Raw genomic sequence first — 20,167 nt, forward strand, 5'->3', positions numbered from 1 at the left:
CGCAAACAGATGTATAATTTACACGGAACATTATCGCAAATCCGGTTAAGTCGTTACGTGTAAGTAAATATGGTATTTGTTGGAATTGTAAGTTATGTGTACATGTTGTATATATTGACAATTTTTGGTGGCAGTAATGTGTTGTACCGTATTTCCTTTAATAAGCGTCTCTAATTTGTTTCCCTCAGTATATTTACGTATATTTGTTAGAATTGTAAGTAGTGCTGCGCAATATAACCGATTTACCGGTATGTACCAGTTCAGATATGAAAACGATACGTATTGCGATACGCTGATCGAAAACCGGTATTTTGACATGCATTCGGAAAACTTCGTAACACTCTGAAATCTTCGGATATTTCCGTTTTTAAGTTGTTCCTTTCCTTTTTTTTATTTGTGCCAAATATTATTTACATTTGTAGTTTGACATGATTAACATATTTTATTAAAGTTTAATCAAGCATAGTGATTTTGTTGTGTTTTTGCTTTATAAATCAAGCATTAACTCGATTATAAGTAGTTTTTTCTTGAAAAAAACCGTCTTGCAATATATTGCAATACATATCGAAATGTACGCTTTCGCATCGCAATATGAAAATTCTCTGCAATACCCACCCCTAATTGTAAGTTAGGTGTACATGTTGAATATATTGACAATTTGTGGAGGCTGTTATGTGTTGTACCGTATTTCCTTTAATAAGCGTCTCTAATTTCTTTCCCTCAGTATATTAACGTATATTTAGCTCTGTGATATAGTTTGTGTAATTAATCTATCAGATATTTTAATAGTATCCTTATACATTATTTCCTGAGCTGGAAACTGACTAGTAAACTTTGTTTACTAAATAAATAGAAAGAGCTGTCGGTTCACACTGCAGTAGCTCGTTCTGTGATTTTTCTTCAATCCAGAGTCTCGTCAGTTACTACAACTCTTTTCACGTTTTTAATAGATCAAAATCCATGATATTACCACGCACTCTCACTCAAAGCTGGGTTGAAATCACATTAAAATCAGATATTTGTGCTTCATATGACACACAAACCGAACCCGACCCGATCAATGAAATGACTAAGAGAAAGTCGATATTATCCAATCAAAAAGCATCTTTCTTGATAACTTCTTTGAGAGGCATTAGAAGTTGGGGCAGTAAGGAAGGATAACAATATATGGATGGACAACTTGTTTAGTGCAATGAAAGCGACGTTTCGGTGTAGGTTCTAACTCAAGCACAGTATATCGCAAACAAACCCATACAGACCTGCAATTGCAGTCCTAATCCCCTATTTACTGTGCACGTGAGTGAATTGAGTTTCCGCCACTTTTAGCAATATTCCAGCAATATCACTGGGGCGGATACAGCTTTTTTGAGAAAGGGGGATGTACACTATTGAGCAAAGGAGCGGTGCACACTTCATTTTCACCAGAGTTTCAATGGTCATTTAATAAACTTTCAGGGCAAAAAAAAAGGGGGGTGGGCACCCCGGCACACACACCCCACACCCTGGATCCGCCTATGTATCATGGCGGGGAACATTGACTGAACAAACATCCCCTCAAACTTGTATATTCTTCTCTATCATCATGCTGTTCATCCCTTGCTTGATAACGGTGCTAGAACCAACACCGAAACGTCGCTCTCTCTGCAATTAAGAAGTTGTCCATCCATATACGATCCCAGAATCACCAGCTACTTGTCATTCCTAAAGTTCGACTCTCATCCTATGGGAAAAGATCATTCCAACACGCAGCCGCTAGTCTCTGGAACAACTTGCCCACTCACATCAAGAATTCTGAATCTTTGGACACATTTAAATCGTCTCTAAAAACCCACTTTTTTCGTCTTGCCTATTACTAGACTTTCTATGTTCAATTGTCTCTCTGTAAATAGTTTTACCTATTTTCTTTTCTCCTATAGTATTGTAGCGCCATGAGCGGGTATTCGTACCTGGATGTAGCGCTATATAAATACCCACATTATTATTATTATTATTATTATTAATAGCAGTACCCCCCTGGGAGTTTGGGAAGTATTCCGCTCCAAATGCATATCTCACAGGAAGAGAGATGGACAATGATTTTTACGGAATCAGTCGGTCGTGCAGCCAATAACCGACCGTGTTCCCCTTTTTGAACTTGCATGTTTAGAAATATTGGCCTAATGAAAGGTCGTTTTGATCGTAGCTTTGATCTTCAGTAACCTATGATTGTCGTAAGATGCGACTAACGGGATCGGGTGGTCAGGCTTGCTGACTTGGTTGACACATGTCATCGTATCCCAATTGCGTAGATCGATGCTCACGCTGTTCATCACTGGATTGTCTGGTCCAGGCACGATTATTTACAGATCGCCATCATATAGTTGGAATACATGACATTAAACCTACAAAATGTTAACATGTGCGATTCCTAATGACAACTATGGGCTGTTTATAATAATTCCATCGAAGTCTTTGTCTATCCTGGATTGTCTGGTCCAGGCGCGATAATTTTCAAACCGCCGTCATATAAACTCGCGTAACCTTGATTCGTGGATGTCAGGTAAGTAGAGCGAAATCGTATTTTAAATGCACGTCTGTATACTGACTGATTATCTTATTCATTGATTCAGCAAATTGAATACGCCGAATATTCCACTCATGTATGAAACATTTGTCTACCGAAGCCATTTACAATCATCACCCATTCGTGTGCACACAAAATGTGACGTCACCTGTTTCGTGGATTTAAATATTTTCACGTCTTACGTGTCGTGACTTATTGTTTATTGACATCTAGGAAAGCAGACGACGAGATGTGAGAAGGCTGGTGCTAACAGTATGCCTTTTTACTTGACTTTTTGTAAAAATAAAATTTGGTATTAGTGATCTTGGGCTATTTAACTCAGTGGTGGAGGTGGAGGACCAGCGGCGGAGGACTATGCGGACCGGACCGGCGGACCGGAGGGTGAGCGCGGACTGAGTGGAGGAAGCACGAATGTGGACCGACCGAGTGAGCCAATGGAAGGAAGGACTGACCGGATGGAGGCGGACCGGCGTGGCATTGAAGGACGACCGGAGTGGAGGACCGACAACCAGCGGAGCCAAGGCATGGACGGACCGGTGGACCCAGACGTACAAGGACCGGACCGGAGTGGACCGGAAGGCACATGGAGGAAGGAAGGTGGACTGACTGAGGGTGGAGGACGGGAAGGAGGTGCCCCAGTGGACTGACTGACGGAGTGGAAGGACCCAGACTGACCGAGGAAGGAGGTGGACCCACGTGGACTGACTGAGGCACATGGAGGTGGACCCACTGGACTGACCACACAGGCTGAGGAACATGGAAGACCAATGGAGGACACAAGGACCACAATGAATATGGAATGGACTGCCACACAGGACTGGAGAAGATAAATAATAAAATATAAAAAATAACAAAATACAAAACATGAAGTATGAACTAATTTGAATTACCGGTATAAAATAAATATAATACAGCAAATATGAAATAAATTGATAATGAATCAATAAAAAATATAATATGAATAGGAGTAAAACTAAAAGAATCAATAGAATAAATTATAAAATACACAATAAAATCTATAAAAAAAAAATAAATAAAATAAAAAAATAAACAAACAAACAAACAAACAAAAAAAATTTAAAAAAATAAAATAAAATAAAATAAAATAAAATAAAATAAAATAAAATAAAATAAAATAAAAAAATAAAATAAAATAAAATAAAAATAGAATAAGATAAAATACAGGAAAGGAGAATAAAATAAAATGTACGATGAATAAGATGAAATCAGATATGAAATATGAACTGTATAATATACCGATGAACATTAAGATAAATAAAATATAAAAATGCACACAGATGACATGACAAGCCGTTCCTCCCACATGGTTTATTGACACATTGCACATGTTGCATACAGAATATATACATCTTCATATCAGCCTTCCATCAGCCAACACTGCGGCACTCAAGGCCTTTTCAGGGTTAGCGTCATGACAAGGCCCTGACCATGAGGAATGGTACCAGTACTATAGACATAGGAAAACCAAATACTGTTATACCCTGTCCTAAAGATTTACCCTGTCTTTGAGGAATGAACATACTCCACATAGTCATTTCAATAATAATATCAATAACTGAAACAAATATGTATGGGACAGTACCCAAATTACTGTGTTCTGAGGGTGTCTGAAGTTCATAAGAATCGGATGGACTGAACAAACATGGAAAAAAGAAGCATCGGCTAACCCATAATGATCATGAATATTCGTTATATGTTGTTATCTGCAATTCAGTATTTGGGTTTCTTATGTCCTAATGGCCAGGGCTCTTAGCTGTGTAAAACCAAACACAATGTAGTCCACAACAGAAACAATAACAGACTTAGGTGTTAGGGCTGAAACGGTATACCGCGGTATTAGTAGAACCGCGGTATTTTACCTTTGGTTCGGTACACCGTAATGCAATCCAAAAATCCGGTATTTTCGGTTTTCGTACCGTCATTTTATTAACCTTTTTGAACCTTTTTATGTCTAGATCCAATCGCTTGTCAAAATCATGCATTTCTTTGCAAGATGTCAATTTTCTGCAAAATGATCATATCTCAACCGAACCGAACCGGAAGGCCTTGTACCGCAATACATACCGTACCGTGGTAAGACTAAGAGCGTACCGTGTCACCCCTATTAAGTTCAAGAACCTGGAAAACAGTACCTCATCAATATAACAAAATCTGATAGAAAACTAAAAATTGTCAAGTACAGGTACAGCCTTCTAGAAAGGTGGATACATTTTTCAGCTGTCAAAGAATGAGATCAGTTATCGCATAGTTTCTGTGGCAAAAGAGAAAATGAGTTAAGTCTGTTAGTCCATTTTGTTCAATTAAAGGGCAAGTGGTTACATATTTCAGAAATTGTTTGTTTGTTTAATACTGCAGTCAGTAATATTCCAGCTATATGGCGCTGGTCTGTAAGTAATCGCGTCAGGTTGTGCCCACCAAGACTTACCACCTGATCCCGTTAGTCTTTTTTATGACAAAGGATGGTGCGTTGTGATTGGTTGTGCTTATACTAGTTGTTTCGGAAGACAATATCAGGTAGTGCTTGTAACATAAGTCAGAATATTCAAAGTGGTTGAATTTTTTTAATATCTTTACTTACTTGAATTGAAACAGTATGTGATGGCCTTGGTTGTGTTGGGCTTGTGTATTATCAGGAAGAACTCGTAATTTGGATCAGAATACTGGATAAGAAACACTGTTAATGACTGTCAGGCTACATTTAATGCCGTGTGATGAGCGAACGCTTTAACCACTAGGCTACCCCACCGCCCCCAAAAGTTCTGGAAGACTCCAATCTTCATCAAGAAAGTTATTCCAGTCAGTCTCATCCAGCCCCCAAAAGCTGTCAATGCAAAAATGGAAGTAAAAATGAGCTTAATGTTCAGTACAGTAGCCATACTGTGCCTTTCCATTTCCAAAAAAATCTAAACATTACAAACATGTGGTTCAAGTTACTGGCACACAATTATGAAGAGCTGTATTTTTTCCCGAAAATTCCTCAGAGGTGAGAATCTGATCTGAATCTGGTTACTTCACTTCCTGAAATAATTGTGTAGATTAATTACTTGCGTTTCTAATATCCACAACGTCAGAGTCTGAACACGGTGATAGCGTTGTGCCAGGAGGACAACCACAATCGAATGTACTGAAAAAGTGCAGATACTTTTCTACAAAGAATGTCAGCTACGGATTCAAGTTGAACCAGTGTATTTCTGACTGAAATTACATGTATTAAAATGCTTCATTTCCTTCTGCCCTCTGGCTATTACAATGAACTTGAAGAGCTCTGCAATATAGAGTCTCAGGTGTTTCAGGAATATTTGAGAGTTGGCAAGGAAAGGTTGGATTCAGAGGCCCAGATAAGCTGCGTATCCAGGTAAAATACGCATAGAAAATTTCCAATTACGCATTGAAAAATAATTGTTGCATACCAATTACGCATTAAAAATGTTAGATACGCAAAAAGTTTAAAACAAATGCGTACGAAAGATATTTATAAAAATCGCTTGCGTAATGAAAAAGACATCGATTGCTATCAAGTTGTACTGTTAGTATTGGACAAGTGTTGTACTGTCAGTATAGGATGAGTGATTTTTTATGAAATCATTTCCATTATATTTAAGTTGGTTTTGATTAGGTATGACATAAGGCAGAACATACCTTAGTTGAGTAAAGTGACTGAAATACACACATTTGAAAGCAGTGGGTAACGGAAAATGAAATACCCACTCAACATTCATAATACCCACTCCAAAAAAATACAGTGGGTACAGTACCCACATGAGCTAAATCTTATCTGGAGCTCTGGTTGGATGGTTTGATCAGGGTGCAATGGGAATTGACGGACACTGATAGGGGACAGATGTCCTTTTGGGAGGAGACAGTATACTGGGTCATCTTGGTGTCTTTTTGGTAGCCTGCACTGTATTTGGGAACGCTGTGATGCATTTGTGGTTGAACTTGTGTTCTGCTTAGAGAGCTGTCATGATATGTTTGGAATAGAAGGACTATGTTGATCTTTGGGTAGAATACTGATGTTAAGTAAGGGTTGTGTTGTGTTTAGCTGACTGAGTTTTATGCCGCTTTTAGCAATATTCCAGCAACATCACGGCGGGGGACACCAGAAATGGGCTTCACACATTGTACCCATAAGATCGAATGTCTTGTGGTGGTGAACCAACGCTTTAACCACTAGGTTACCCTAACCCATCTGTTGTGTTTAGGGTAAAGTGAGTGACTTTGTATAGTAGAGCAATATTGATGTGCTTAGAAGGGCTGTTATGGTTTGTGTAGAATCTTGATGTGCTTAGTAAGGGATGCTTTAACCACAAGTGTAACCCAGCATAGAACCTTGATGTGCTTAGTTAGGGTTTTGCAGAATCTTGTTCTTTGGGGTAAATCTTGATGTGTTTGGGAAAGGCTTTCTGTGATATTAGGTAAAGGTGTGTTTGGGAATGGCTTTGTGATATAAGGCAAAATATGTGAGTGAGTGAGTATTGTTTAACGCCGCTTTTAGTAATATTCCAGCAATATTGCGGCTGGGGGACACAAGAAATGGGCTTCACACACTGGGATCCACTAGGCTACCCGGACACCCCGTCAAAGTGTGTGATATGCTGAGGTGGAGCTGTGTTAAGTTTGAATTAAATTTGTTCAGCTCGGCTATGTTGTATTAAGGGTGGATCTTTATTATGTTCTACAAGTGCTGTCATATTCTGTGGTAGGGCTATGGTCATGTTTGGGTTGACCAAAGTACTATAAGAATAAACACAAAGATATCCTTAGATGTTACAGCAAACAAAACGACAGAACCTCAGAATGAATCTAACTACTACACGTTAACTTTCTGTTGTGGACCACATGCTTGCCGAAAATGTGTGAACCGAGTCACGTGATCTCTAGTCACGTGACTTCAAGGTTCACACTTATTAACCTCATCCGCCCCCGCCTGCGCCGCCTCGTCTTGCTGGGCGGTACGTTCCAGAGCTGCTTCCTCCCATCAGGGGATTGTAATCTGCAAGAGAGATCACAAATTTATTCACATGACTTGGGTTTGGGTAGGATTCACCCACTCAAGAAGGGATGGTTTGCACCCCAATTTTTTTTCACAGTGGTTGTTGGGTGCTTTGGTTCAAGGACAGTGAGTGAGTGAGTTTGGTTTTACGCTGCCTTTAGCAATATTCCAGCAATATCATGGCGGGGGAGCCAGATATGGGCTTCACACATAGTACCCATGTGGGGAATTGAACCTGGGTCTTCAGCGTGAGGAGGGAATGCCATAACCATCAGGCTACCCCACCACCCCTCAAGGACAGTACAGGGTGGTGGGGTAGGCTAGTGGTTAAAGCGGTGGCTCGTCACACTGAGGACCCCGGTTCGAACAACCACAGAAGCTGTCGATTTACAAGACAATAATGTTGACAGGAGCAAACAAATTCTAAAAGACAACAGCATTTTTATCCAAATCCTGAAACCAGTCACCTAAAAAACTGACCGACACAATTACCTCTCACGCAAGGACTTTAACAAGGCTTTAACTGTATCAGAAAGTATTTCATCTCATTGATCTCATGGTGAAGTCAGTCATCAATAATATGATTATAGTGGCATATCTGTCTCCAGGCTGAGTATCTGTTGTAGATACCTGTCTCAAATGTGCTGAGTTTCTAACAGCTTCATTATAATCCATCACCACTAGCTTCCATAGTCAGACTGCCTTTCTAAAATCTGTCACTGTAAGCTACGTGTGTTTCACAGCTAATAAGGTAACTTGAGTGAGTGAGTATATCAGTGAGTATATCAGTGAGTGAGTGAGTATATCAGTGAGTAAGTATATCAGTGAGTGAGTGAGTATATCAGTTAGTGAGTATATCAGTGAGTGAGTATATCAGTGAGCGAGTGAGTATATCAGTGCGTATATCAGTGAGTATATCAGTGAGCGAGTTAGTATATCAGTGAGCGAGTGAGTATATCAGTGAGTGAGTATATCAGTGAGTGAGTATATCAGTGAGTGAGTATATCAGTGAGCTAGTGAGTATATCAGTGAGTGAGTATATCGGTGAGTGAGTATATCAGTGAGCTAGTGAGTATATCAGTTAGTGAGTATATCAGTGAGTATATCAGTGAGTGAGTATATCAGTGAGCGAGTGAGTATATCAGTGAGCGAGTGAGTATATCAGTGCGTATATCAGTGAGTGAGTATATCAGTGAGCGAGTTAGTTTATCAGTGAGCGAGTGAGTCTATCAGTGAGTGAGTTTTATGCCGCTTGTAGCAATATTCCTGCAATATCACAGCATGGGAGACCAGAAATGGGCTTCACATTGTACCAATGTGGAAAATTAAACCCGGGTCTTGGGGGTGACAAGTGAACGCCTTAACCACTAGGCTTCCCCACCGCCCCAAAATTCAAGCAACATTGACACGCTCAAACTACTATGGTACCCAAACGTACCTCTCAATTACATTAATGATATGGCAAAGGTAATATTTTACAATTTGTTTCTTGAACACCATATGACAAGGGTTTTGCATTACATGACATTTCATTGAATATGCTTTTGGTTTTTGCTAATAGTAGCATTTAAAAATGAATGTTTGCTTTGTTTGTTGTTAAACTCAGCAATATGCAAGATACATGGCGACGGTCTGTAAATAACTAAGTCTGGACCAGACAATCCAGTGATCAATGTCATGAGCATTGATATACGCAATTGGGATACGATGACATGTGTCAACCATGTCAGCGAGCATGACCACCTGGATCCCATTAGTTGACTCTTATGACAAGCAAACATAAGTGGGCATGTTAATTTTATTTTCAGCTCCATTGGTAGCATACAACCCAGACTGCCTATGAGGCACGGTTTTAGAGGTGTGACGATACAGAAATTTCACTATTTGATACGTATCGCGATATCTTGAACAATACCATTAGATTCGAGGCATATCACGATATGTTATCTTTAATTATTTTCCTTAAATACATGTATTTTGATAGCAAGTAACAGTGTGAATTTTGACACAACCCTCAATTACTACTGAAAATTAACAATTTTAAGGTCAAAGATACATATCATGATACGAAAGAATGTATTGATATATTTATTGCTAGATAAAGTATCATGATTATCGATACTACAATAGGTCTTTGAATGGCACTTAGAAATGATACACATACACTCTCTTTCTGATACCACAATATATTGTCACAGATCTACACAGTTTACAGAAATAATAATAAACATTATGATAATGACTGACTGACTGACTGAGTTTGGTTTTACGCCACTTTTAGCAATATTCCAGCAACATCACGGCAGGGGACACCAGAAATGGGCTTCACACATTGTGCCCATGTGGGGATTCGAACCCGGGTCTTCGGCGTGATGAGCCAACGCTTTAACCATTAGGCTACCCCACCGCCCATTATGATAATGATAATACATTCATTTCCATGGTGAGGTAAGGTGAGGTTGAAAAGGGGTTAACGTCGTACTTAAGAATATTTCACTCATATGACGACGTGCATGCATGTGTATGTATAGGTGCGGCTGCTTGTACTAGCCCAGTCAGAAGCTGGTTTTAGAGTGCTAGCCTACTGAGATACCATGCCGCAGTGAAGCATGAATACCCCACTCACATTATACTGACTCCGAGCCGACCAGTCCTTGTTGTACCCATTAATGCAGAGCGCCAGGCAGGGACCAACAAGTACCATATTTTAATGTCTTTTGGTATAACGTGGCCGAGGATCGAACCCGCGACCTTCCGCTCTCCGAGCAGACACTCTAACCACTACACCACGGAGACGGTCATTTCCCATGGTGCAGCATACAACTACTGTATGGATGGTGGGATATCAGTTCTGAAATGAATTGGGCACACATTTTCACTTTTGACTGAAGATGGTCCAATATTGTTAAGATTTGCATTAATTAGCAATAGTCCAGCAATAGCTTCTGCATATTGAAAGGATCTCCATGACAATGTCATCCTTCCAGGAACTCATTTGTACTAACAATTAGTGTGGGGATGCTGCTTTTAGCAATACCCGGTCATTGGTGGGTACATCAGAATTGGGCTTCATACTCAGTACTGACTGAGTTTGGTTTTAACCACTAGACAATATTCCAGCAACATCACAAGGGGACCCCTCATACTCAGTAACCATGAGGGAAATCGAACCTGGGGTCTTCAATGTATGGCAAATGCTGAGGGAAAGACTAGGGTCTGCAATGATGCATCAAACTATTGATGGATTGCAATTGTTGAGTTTCCGATAGCAATTAATCGATAGTAGAAACATATGTGTGACTAGCGATGGTTTGGTAATTGACTTTATTTTAATAAATATTTCTGTCGTTTTGTATTTTTTCATTCTTTGGGTGCAGACGTGCATCTTCATTGAGTTTTAACTGTTTACTTGATCTGGGTGTCAAGTTTCTTGTCAGTTATTAAGAGAGACTGAAACTACTTCAACTTGATTTATTTCATATAAACTATACATTCATTTGGGAAATGACTTCAAATGAGAAAATTCAAGGTGAAACAAAAATATTGCAATAGTTGGTCGTAATAGACCATCGCTATCGCAATAGTATGTTGCAATAGTCCATCGCTATCGCAATAGTTGTTTCCCCCTTAATATTAAGTCACCCCCATTAAAGACTAATCTCCCCCACAACCACCTGCTTTTTAATAAATTCAAGCTTAGAATTGAACTCAAATAAAAACAGTCCATGAAAGGGTGTCCTGCTCATGTTTAGTGAGTGAGTGAGTTTAGTTTTATGCCAAACTCTGTAAAATGGTGGTCTGTAAATAATCGAGTCTGGACCACACAATCCAGTGATCAACAGCATGCATATTGATCACACAATTGGGATATGATGACATGTGTCAACGAAGTCAGCGAGCCTGACCACCCGATCCCGTTAGTCGCCTCTTACGACAAGCATGGGTTACTCAAGCTCAATTCCAACACGGATCTTCACATATCGCTCATGTTTGGTAAATATGATGTGGCTGCCTTTAAAACACAAACTTCAAACCATGATACCTCAGACAATCAGAGCCAAGCTTCGAAAATTAAACCTTTAGGACATGCAAAATAAATATTCTGTAATCTATGATATTTACTAATTAAAATATGCACGAAGGACTGAGTCAAGGCATTCATCATCTGGAGGCGAATGTCGTTATTTGCGCTGTTCAGAACAACTGTACCAACAATACCCATGCATCGTAGACACAGTTTCATCATTTCCAGGAAGTAAAGCTCCGTGATTGGAAAACAAGATGGTCAAAGATACTATTAAAGCAGAGTGGATTATCATTAACGTCAATAGTTTTCTTTGCTCTGAGAAATAATCATTGCAGGATTTGTAGAAAAACACTAATAGCAATGTTCTTTCTAATAATAGTTAAGGGATATTATGTCGTGAATAAATATGAAATATGATCACGATTTTCAAAATTAGATAGAATTTGAGCCATTATTATCTGTAGAAAGTTGAGGCAATTGAAAAAAAATGAAAATGGCTTTGCTTGATAGCCATCATTGTCATGGAGATGCATAATTTGGTGCTCATTGGTTTAAAGAGTTTGCTCATCTTCAACATTTTAAAGGTGGAGTTTTGAATGTGCGTTACATTTGACTTCATTTGTGCAAAGTCTGTATCAGTCAGTGTTCAGTCACTACATGAGTGATTTGTTTGTGGGTTGAGTGAGCAAGTGGGCGAATGGTTGAGTGAGTGGTTGAGCGAGTGGTTGAGTGAGGGGTTGAGCGAGTGGTTGAGCAAGCGAGTAGTTGTGTGGTTGAGTGACTGACTGAATGGCTGAGTGAGTGAGTGAGAGGTGGACTGAGTGAGTGGTTGAGTGAGTGAGTGAGTGGTTGAGTGAGTGAGTGGTTGAGCGAGTGGTTGAGTGAGGGGTTGAGTGAGCGAGTGGTTGAGTGAGCGAGTGGTTGTGTGGTTGAGTGGCTGCGTGAATGGTTGAGTGAGTGAGTGAGTGGTTGAGGGAGTGAGTGAGTGGTTGAGGGAGGGAGTGAGTGAGTGAGTTAATGGTTGAGTGAGTGAGTTAATGGTTGAGTGAGTGAGTGAGTCTTTCAGAAAGTGGTTGAGTGAGTGAGTGAACAATTGAGTGAGTGAGTTGTCTTAGTATTTGAGTGAGTGAGTGAGTGAGTGAGTGGTTGACCGAGTGATATGATGACAAGGAATCAGCAAGAACCTGACCACCTGCTACATTTTAGTCAACACAGGTGACCACCACAATTGAGTACTGAACTCAAAGTCAGTTACATGCCACATACTTAGATACCTTAAGCTACAAATATCAGGAGCCTGGAGCAGAAACATCTGTGACTAAAACCTTAAGATGATTGAAAGCTCCTATACTACTCACACGTTGCTAAGGATCACAAAAATTCACAACTTTACTTAAACGTAGATTCATAATTTGAAATTGTATCCATTTAAAACTGAATAAATAATAATATGGTAACCCTCTTTAGGCAAACAGTCACTTTAATCTAACCTTATGCACTTGATACATGAGTAACCATGAAAATGGTTTTCATGGCACCAATCAACCATTTTGAAATCATGGAACGAGTCATTGACAAATAAACAACAAATGCCAATATCAGGTATGGGTTCCACAAGATGAAGTGACATACTGAAACCTAGGATCCATACTTACAATAAACTCAGGTATTTAAACCAAATTTGACCCCACATAATAGTTTTCTGTTGAATCCATGATTTGATCCTTAGCAAAGTGTGAATAGTATATATTAGAATAGACTCAGAATAGTTCCTCACATTACTGAGTGAGTGAGTGAGTGAGTGAGTTTAGTTTTACGCCATACTCAGCAATATTCCAGCTAAATGGCAGCGGTCTGTAAATAATCGAGTCTGGACCAGACAATCCAGTGATCAATAGGATGAGCATCGATGCTAATTGGGAAGCGATGAGTGAGTGAGCCTGAGTATTAATTTATTCCACTTTTGAAGCAATATTCCAGTCCACATTAAATGACATCCACAAAACAGCATGGCAGGGTATGGACCAGTGAGTGAAATGGCTTTACAACACTTTCAGCAATTTTCAGCAATAGTAGTGAGTAGACCAGAAATGGGCTTCACACATTGTACCCATGTGGGGAATCAAACCTAGGTCTTTGGAATGACAAGCAAATGCTTTAACCACTAGGCTACCCCACCGCCCTGACTGATATATGATAGACATGTTCCTAAAATCTAAGATTTATCCCTTCAGTTAATTTGGATGAGGAAGAGTGAGTGAGTATGGTTTTACGCCGCTTTTAGCAAATATTCCAGTAATATCACAGCGGGGGACACCAGAAATGGGCTTCACACATTGTGCCCATGTGGGGAATCGAACCCGGGCCTTCGGCGTGACGAGCCAACGCTTTAACAATTAGGCTACCCCACCACCCTCTGAAGAACTGACTGAGAAGAAGAACAGATGGAAGATAACACTGACTGACTGACTGAGCCGTTTTTACGCTTTAGCAATATTCCAGAAACATCACGCAATGGGGACACCAGAAATGGGCTTAACACATTGTGCCCATGTGGGGAATCGAACCCGGCCTTCGGGCGTGACGAGCCAACGCTTTAACCACTAGGCTACCCCACCGCCCCCCACCGCCCTGGAAGATAACGATGGATGAAGGATCAACACAATGACCATGAACATTATGGTGTCGCATCAGAATCTTTGCCTACTGCAACAGGAATTTTCACAAATGACGCAGCATCTCAGACAAGCAAACCGTAACACAATCCTACATCATACCCTAACGGCTAACAAAAGTGCTTGATTTGTCTGGTGGTGAAATACTAATTTTCCAATATATGGATCAGCAGTCTGATGAGAACAGATTAATTGTTGCTGAAGCTGGTATGTCCTATAGAGCCTTAACACAGCTTCAACGGAAACAACTTCATAAATACCACCGCATGACCATCAACGTAGTCGTGCCATTTCTCGGAGTATTTGTCATCCCAAAACGTTGGCATTTTCACAAGAATCATGCCTGGGGTAATTAGTCCCCAGTTGAAGGTACAAAGGCCAGACTTACCATCAGATACAGTCACAAGACATAATGATCAAAACAACTGATTGTCTACAGTTTCGTAGTTCAAACAATAAAGGCATTACTTTCAAGAACAGAGTCAGAATCTTCTGTTTTGAAAGATCTCGGCTCAATACAATTATGAATTTCTCTCACTAATCTTTAGATGACTTCTTGGTTGCTGCATCTCGATGAGATATGTACATGTATAAGACAAAATATTCAACTTCTTCTTTATTGTATACACAACGTTTCTGGGCTATTCCTTGCCCCTTCGTCAGGTGAATGATATGTACATGTAATTAGAAGCAACACACCCCTTTCCACATCCACGAGGAATCTCTGCTAAAACCAGAGTCGATTGTACAACTGTGATTATCATGAGTATAGATCCGTTTCAGGTGAGGTGAGGTGAAATTGGGTTTAACGTCGTGCTTGAGAATATTTCGCTCATATGACGACGTGCATGTGTGTGTATGTGTATGTGCGACTGCTTGTACTAGCCCAGACTTAAGCTGGTTTTATAGTGCTAGCCCACTGAGATACCATGCCGCAGTGAAGTATGAATACCCCACTCAGACACATTATATTGACTCCGAGCCGACCAGTCCTTGTTGTTCCCATTAATGCCGAGAGCCAGGCAGGGAACAACAAGTACCATATTTTAACGTCTTTTGGTATGATGCGGTCGGGGATCGAACCCGCGACCTTCCGCTCTCCGGGTGGACGCTCTAACCACTACACCACGGAGGCGGTCATTTGTTTCAGCAGTAAAACAGCTGTACAATGGTTGACAAATATACTGTGGCTTGGGTCAATTTTCCAATATTGTCTTATGGTTTGTTTACTGTTTAATGTCACTCTCAGCAATATTCAAGCTATATGATGGCAGTCTGTAAATAATCGAGTCTGACCAGACATTCCAGTGATTGACATCATGAGCATGCAGTTGGGATATGATGACATGCAACAACCAAGTCAGCAAGCCCTGCGGGTGAGCATGGGTCACCCAGATCTTCATTGGGGCAATTTTCCAAAAGATTTATAATGAAATGAGGACATATCATAGTAGGTCAATGCATGGGAGTCTTTTTTTGGTTTCTGATCTGGTCTGCTACCACTTTTTTGTAAGAATCCATGAAGATCCAGGTTAGAATTGATGTTCAGTAACCCTTGCTTGTCGTAAGAGGCGACTAACGGGATCGGGTGGTCAGGTTCGGTTGACACATGTCATCATATCCCAAATGTGTAGATTGATGCTCATGATATTGATCCCTGGATTGTCTGGTCCAGACTCGATTATTTACAGACCGCCGCCATATAACTGGAATACTGATGAGCGCAGCATTAAACAACAAACTAACCAACCAACCTTTTTGAAAGTCTGACATATCCTACATTGCTAAATATCTCAACACTGCCAGACGGTATTTCCCAGCATCTCAACAAGAAACAATCTGATACAACAGTATTGATAACTCACTCGCCTAAACAACCTGAATGTCACAGTTACTCAGGAAATGAGGAACAAGGCTCATTTAGCACAGCTCTTCCATCAGTACAACTGACACCTAGGGACAACAGCTTATTTACCCCTTCATAGAAACCAGCCATAAAGTATTCAGTGACAAGCAACGGTATCTTATCCTGAGGATGTCTTCCTACATTTTATGGGATAACAATGTTAAAAAAGTCCATGAGGTGATAGTGGATATGTGTCACAGTGGATTGGGATCGAGGGGATAAATCTGGTGGGGGATGGCTTTGTTGACTGACTGACTGAGTTTGGTTTTACGCCGCTTTTAGCAATATTCCAGCAACATCACGGCGGGGAACACCAGAAATTGGCTTCACACATGGCACCCATGTGGGGATTCGAACCCGAGTCTTCGGCGTGACGAGCCAACGCTTTAACCACTAGGCTACCCCACCGCCCAGATGGCTTTGTTGGTGGGTGGTGGAATAGCTAGTGGTTGTTGGAGGATAGTGGTTTTGATGGGTTGTAGCGTTGATGGTGGATAGTGGCCTTCTTGCTGGGGATGGCACTGAAGGTGGGTAGTAGCCTTGTTGGTGGATGACGGCTTCCTTCCTTTGGTGTTGGGGGATGGCTTCCTGGATGATGGTTGGTGGGGATGCCTTGTTGGTGGATGGTGGATGATGGCCTTGTTGGTGGGGATGATGGCTCCTTGGTGGGGGGGATGGCACTGTAGGTGGGGATGATGGCCTTGTTGGTGGATGATGGCTTCCTTTGGTGGGGATGATGGCTTCCTTGGATGGCTTAGCCTTGGTGGGGGGGATGATGGCTTGGCCCCTTGGTGGGGATGGCACTGTAGGTGGGTGGTAGTGGCAGCCTTGTTGGTGGATGATGGCTTCCTTTGGTGGGGGATGGACTGTAGGTGGGTGGTGCTTTGGTGTTGATGGTGGATGATGGCTTCCTTTGTTGGTGGATGATGGCTTCCTTGGTGGGGGGATGGCACTGTAGGTGGTGGTGGATGATGGCCTTGTTGGTGGTGGATGATGGCTTCCTTGGTGGGGGATGGCACTGTAGGTGGATGGTTGGTGGGGGTATGGCCTTGTTGGTGGATGATGGCTTCCTTTGTTGGTGGATGATGGCTTCCTTGGTGGGGGATGGCACTGTAGGTGGGTGGGTACTGGTGGGGGCTTGTTGGTGGATGATGGCTTCCTTTGTTGGTGGATGATGGCTTCCTTGGTTGGGGATGGCACTGTAGGTGGGTGGTAGCCTTGAGGACGGATAGTGGCCTTCTTGGTGGGGAGTAACTTCTTTGTAACACTGTAGGTGTGTGCTAGCCTTGATGGTGGATAGCAGCCTTCTTGCTGGGAATGGCAATGCAGGTAGCCTTGTTGGTGAAAATAACTCTAGTTTGAGCAATATAACTCATTAGAATACCATGTTTGAGTATAAAAATCCTTAACCCTGGCGTTAAATATAGTCTCACAACAGGTTGAGATTCCCAAAGCTATAGCCAAAAGAAAGTACTGGTTACATATTCTTGATATTTGAAGCCCATGTTTTTCTCCCAACTGCATCTAGTTTACATAACACATCGAAACACTGCCTGGGATATCTATCTTCAGACATACAAAGGCATATTTAAAGGCACTATATCACACCACACTTCTCTAAAAATGAATAATGCATTTCTCTCAATAATACTATCAGCTCTCAGGGAAGCTGCCATATAATTTGTCCCCCAAAAATGACGTATTTAGATTACAATATTAGATTTAAAAAATCGAATGGATTAATGCAATGTTGCTCTAAATCGGCCTCTACCAGCCAAACATTATTTCAAGCAAACCCATAGTGTTATGTCCCTTGGAGCGCTCTTTATGAATATCTTATTACTCCTTTGTAGACAGAACTCAGTCCTGGACAAAAACATGTATGCAACTTGTGATTGAAACCAGTTCAGAAAACACCAAAAGCACCATTTGCGACAGTTTTGGATGTATGGACCAATTGTTTACATTCCATATATGGCAAGTGTCATCTGTTTGAAAGCTGTTCACCTCGAAGTTTCAATTATCGATTTTAGGCAAACCATAAGGATGATAAGTCTTTTATTGTATCAATATGAACCTAAAGTGACTGCATATGCCCCAATATATAATATAAGCCAAAATATTGTCGAAAATGTGTGAAATTGTGCCTTTCAGCAGCCATTGTTTAGTCTGTTCCCACTTTGTTACACTACATTCTTCCGCCAGATACAATTATAGATAAGGTGTCATGTGGTCTTCAGCCTCTCACTTAATTGGTGACTGTGGACAGCTCTGAGGTCGAAATCACATTATTAAATCTTCAAAATACATGATAATTTCTGTCTGCATGTGAGGTCTTTTTGGCAGTTAGAAAAGTATACAACAGTAATGAAATTCCTGACATCATGTTTCTGATCATAGCAATACAGCATCCCTATCAGACAAGTAGTTGTGTTTTTTTAACCTGACAGTAATTGACCCCCACCAGGACAAGTTATTTCCCCCTGCAGCATCTCAAATTTGACAGCCCCCACCCACCCTCCCCTTGGAAGAAATGTAGGCTTACAGGTTACACTACACCAAGGTTAGTATGTCTTACAGACCTTGAAACAAATATGTCCCGTGAAGATGCCGGGGTAGAATAGGTCTTCAGCAACCCATGTGCTTGCCATAAAAGGCAACTATGCTTGTCGTAAGAGGCGACTAATGGGATCAGGTGGTCAGGCTCACTGATTGGTTGACACATGTCATCGGTTCCCAATTGCACAGATCGATGCTCATGCTGTTGATCACTGGCTTGTCTGGTCCAGACTCGATTATTTACAGACCGCTGCCATATAGCTGGAATATTGCTGAGTGCGGCGTTAAACTAAACTCACTCACTCACTCACTGAAACAAATATATCCAAGGAAGCCCTTGCAAGTCTAGAACAGAGGCCCAGATAAGCTGCGTATCCGGGTAAAATACGCATAGAAAATTCCCATGTATGCATTGAAAAATAATTGTTGCGTACCAATTCCGCATTTAAAATGTTAGATACGCAAAAAGTTTAAAACAAATGTGTACGGAATATATTGATAAAAATCGCTTGCATAATGAAAATGACATTGATTGCTATCAAGTTGTACTGTTAGTATAGGGCAAGTGTTGTACTGTCAGTATAGTATGAGTGATTTCCATTATATTTAAGTTGGTTTTGATTAGGTATGACATAAGGCAGAACATACCTGCTTAGAAAACTTACTCAATGACATAATACTTAGGTGAGTAAAATGACCGATAAAACGCACATATTTGAAAGCAGTGGGTAACATAAATTGAAATACCCACTCAACGTTCATAATACCCACTCCAAAACAATACAGTGGGTACAGTACCCACATGAGCTAAATCTTATCTGGAGCTCTGTAGAATATGTGACAAGTCTAGATTTCCACAGTTTCAGAAAATGAAGTAAGTCTCCCCTGGGCTCCATTTCATTACATTTCATGATTATTTTGTTATGTACATTAATTCTGTAAAATATGTTCATTTCAGAGATAAGAGTTAGTCGTCACCAAGGTTACATTACACCAATTCAGAATCTGTATTTCAACAAGCACTTTTCGTAGGGAGCCTTCAGTGCAGACTGAGTTATCTAACAGCTGTGATTGGATGATTTTGTGTACAAGTTTGTGATTTTTAAATGTACATCCATCCAGTAATTAAAACTGGCCATATTTTGTAATATTTAATGCTGTCTTTTTTAACATGATGACATATACTGAATGTGACCACAGGTGTTTGACATTGTTTAGAACTGTTTAGCTTCCTGTACATGGAAAAGCAGCTAGCTTGATGGTCATACTGGACCACTGGACAAAGTGCTGTGACTATGTGTCCCAGTCCACCCAGCTGTGAATGGGTACCTCGTTAGGATGAGAAAGCCACAATAACTCGGTCGCCTAATGGCAGTCCCAAAGGAGTTGAGATTGATAACACGATGTGCAGTTGCTATTGACA

General features: G+C 40.7%; 1 protein-coding gene and 1 long non-coding RNA gene across 2 annotated transcripts in view; one reads left to right on the forward strand and one right to left on the reverse strand.

The window, feature by feature from the left end:
• Window positions 1-6,809: 6,809 nt before the first annotated feature.
• LOC124268664 lies at window positions 6,810-12,749 on the forward strand. Its single transcript, XR_006896322.1, has 3 exons — window positions 6,810-6,846; window positions 6,896-7,005; window positions 12,720-12,749. It is a non-coding gene; the product is annotated as an uncharacterized LOC124268664 (long non-coding RNA).
• LOC124268660 (selenoprotein S-like) overlaps window positions 7,310-20,167 on the reverse strand; it is an 84,441-nt gene continuing 71,583 nt past the window's right edge. Inside the window, exon 6 of the mRNA XM_046703637.1 lies at window positions 7,310-7,577. Within this exon, the coding sequence (XP_046559593.1) occupies window positions 7,498-7,577 (80 nt within the window). The 3' untranslated portion in view covers window positions 7,310-7,497. The remainder of the gene's footprint in view (window positions 7,578-20,167) is intronic.

This window comes from Haliotis rubra, unplaced genomic scaffold (assembly GCF_003918875.1).
Source record: "Haliotis rubra isolate DU_JTF1 unplaced genomic scaffold, ASM391887v1 Scf1398, whole genome shotgun sequence".
Classification (NCBI taxonomy): Eukaryota; Metazoa; Mollusca; class Gastropoda; order Lepetellida; family Haliotidae; genus Haliotis; species Haliotis rubra.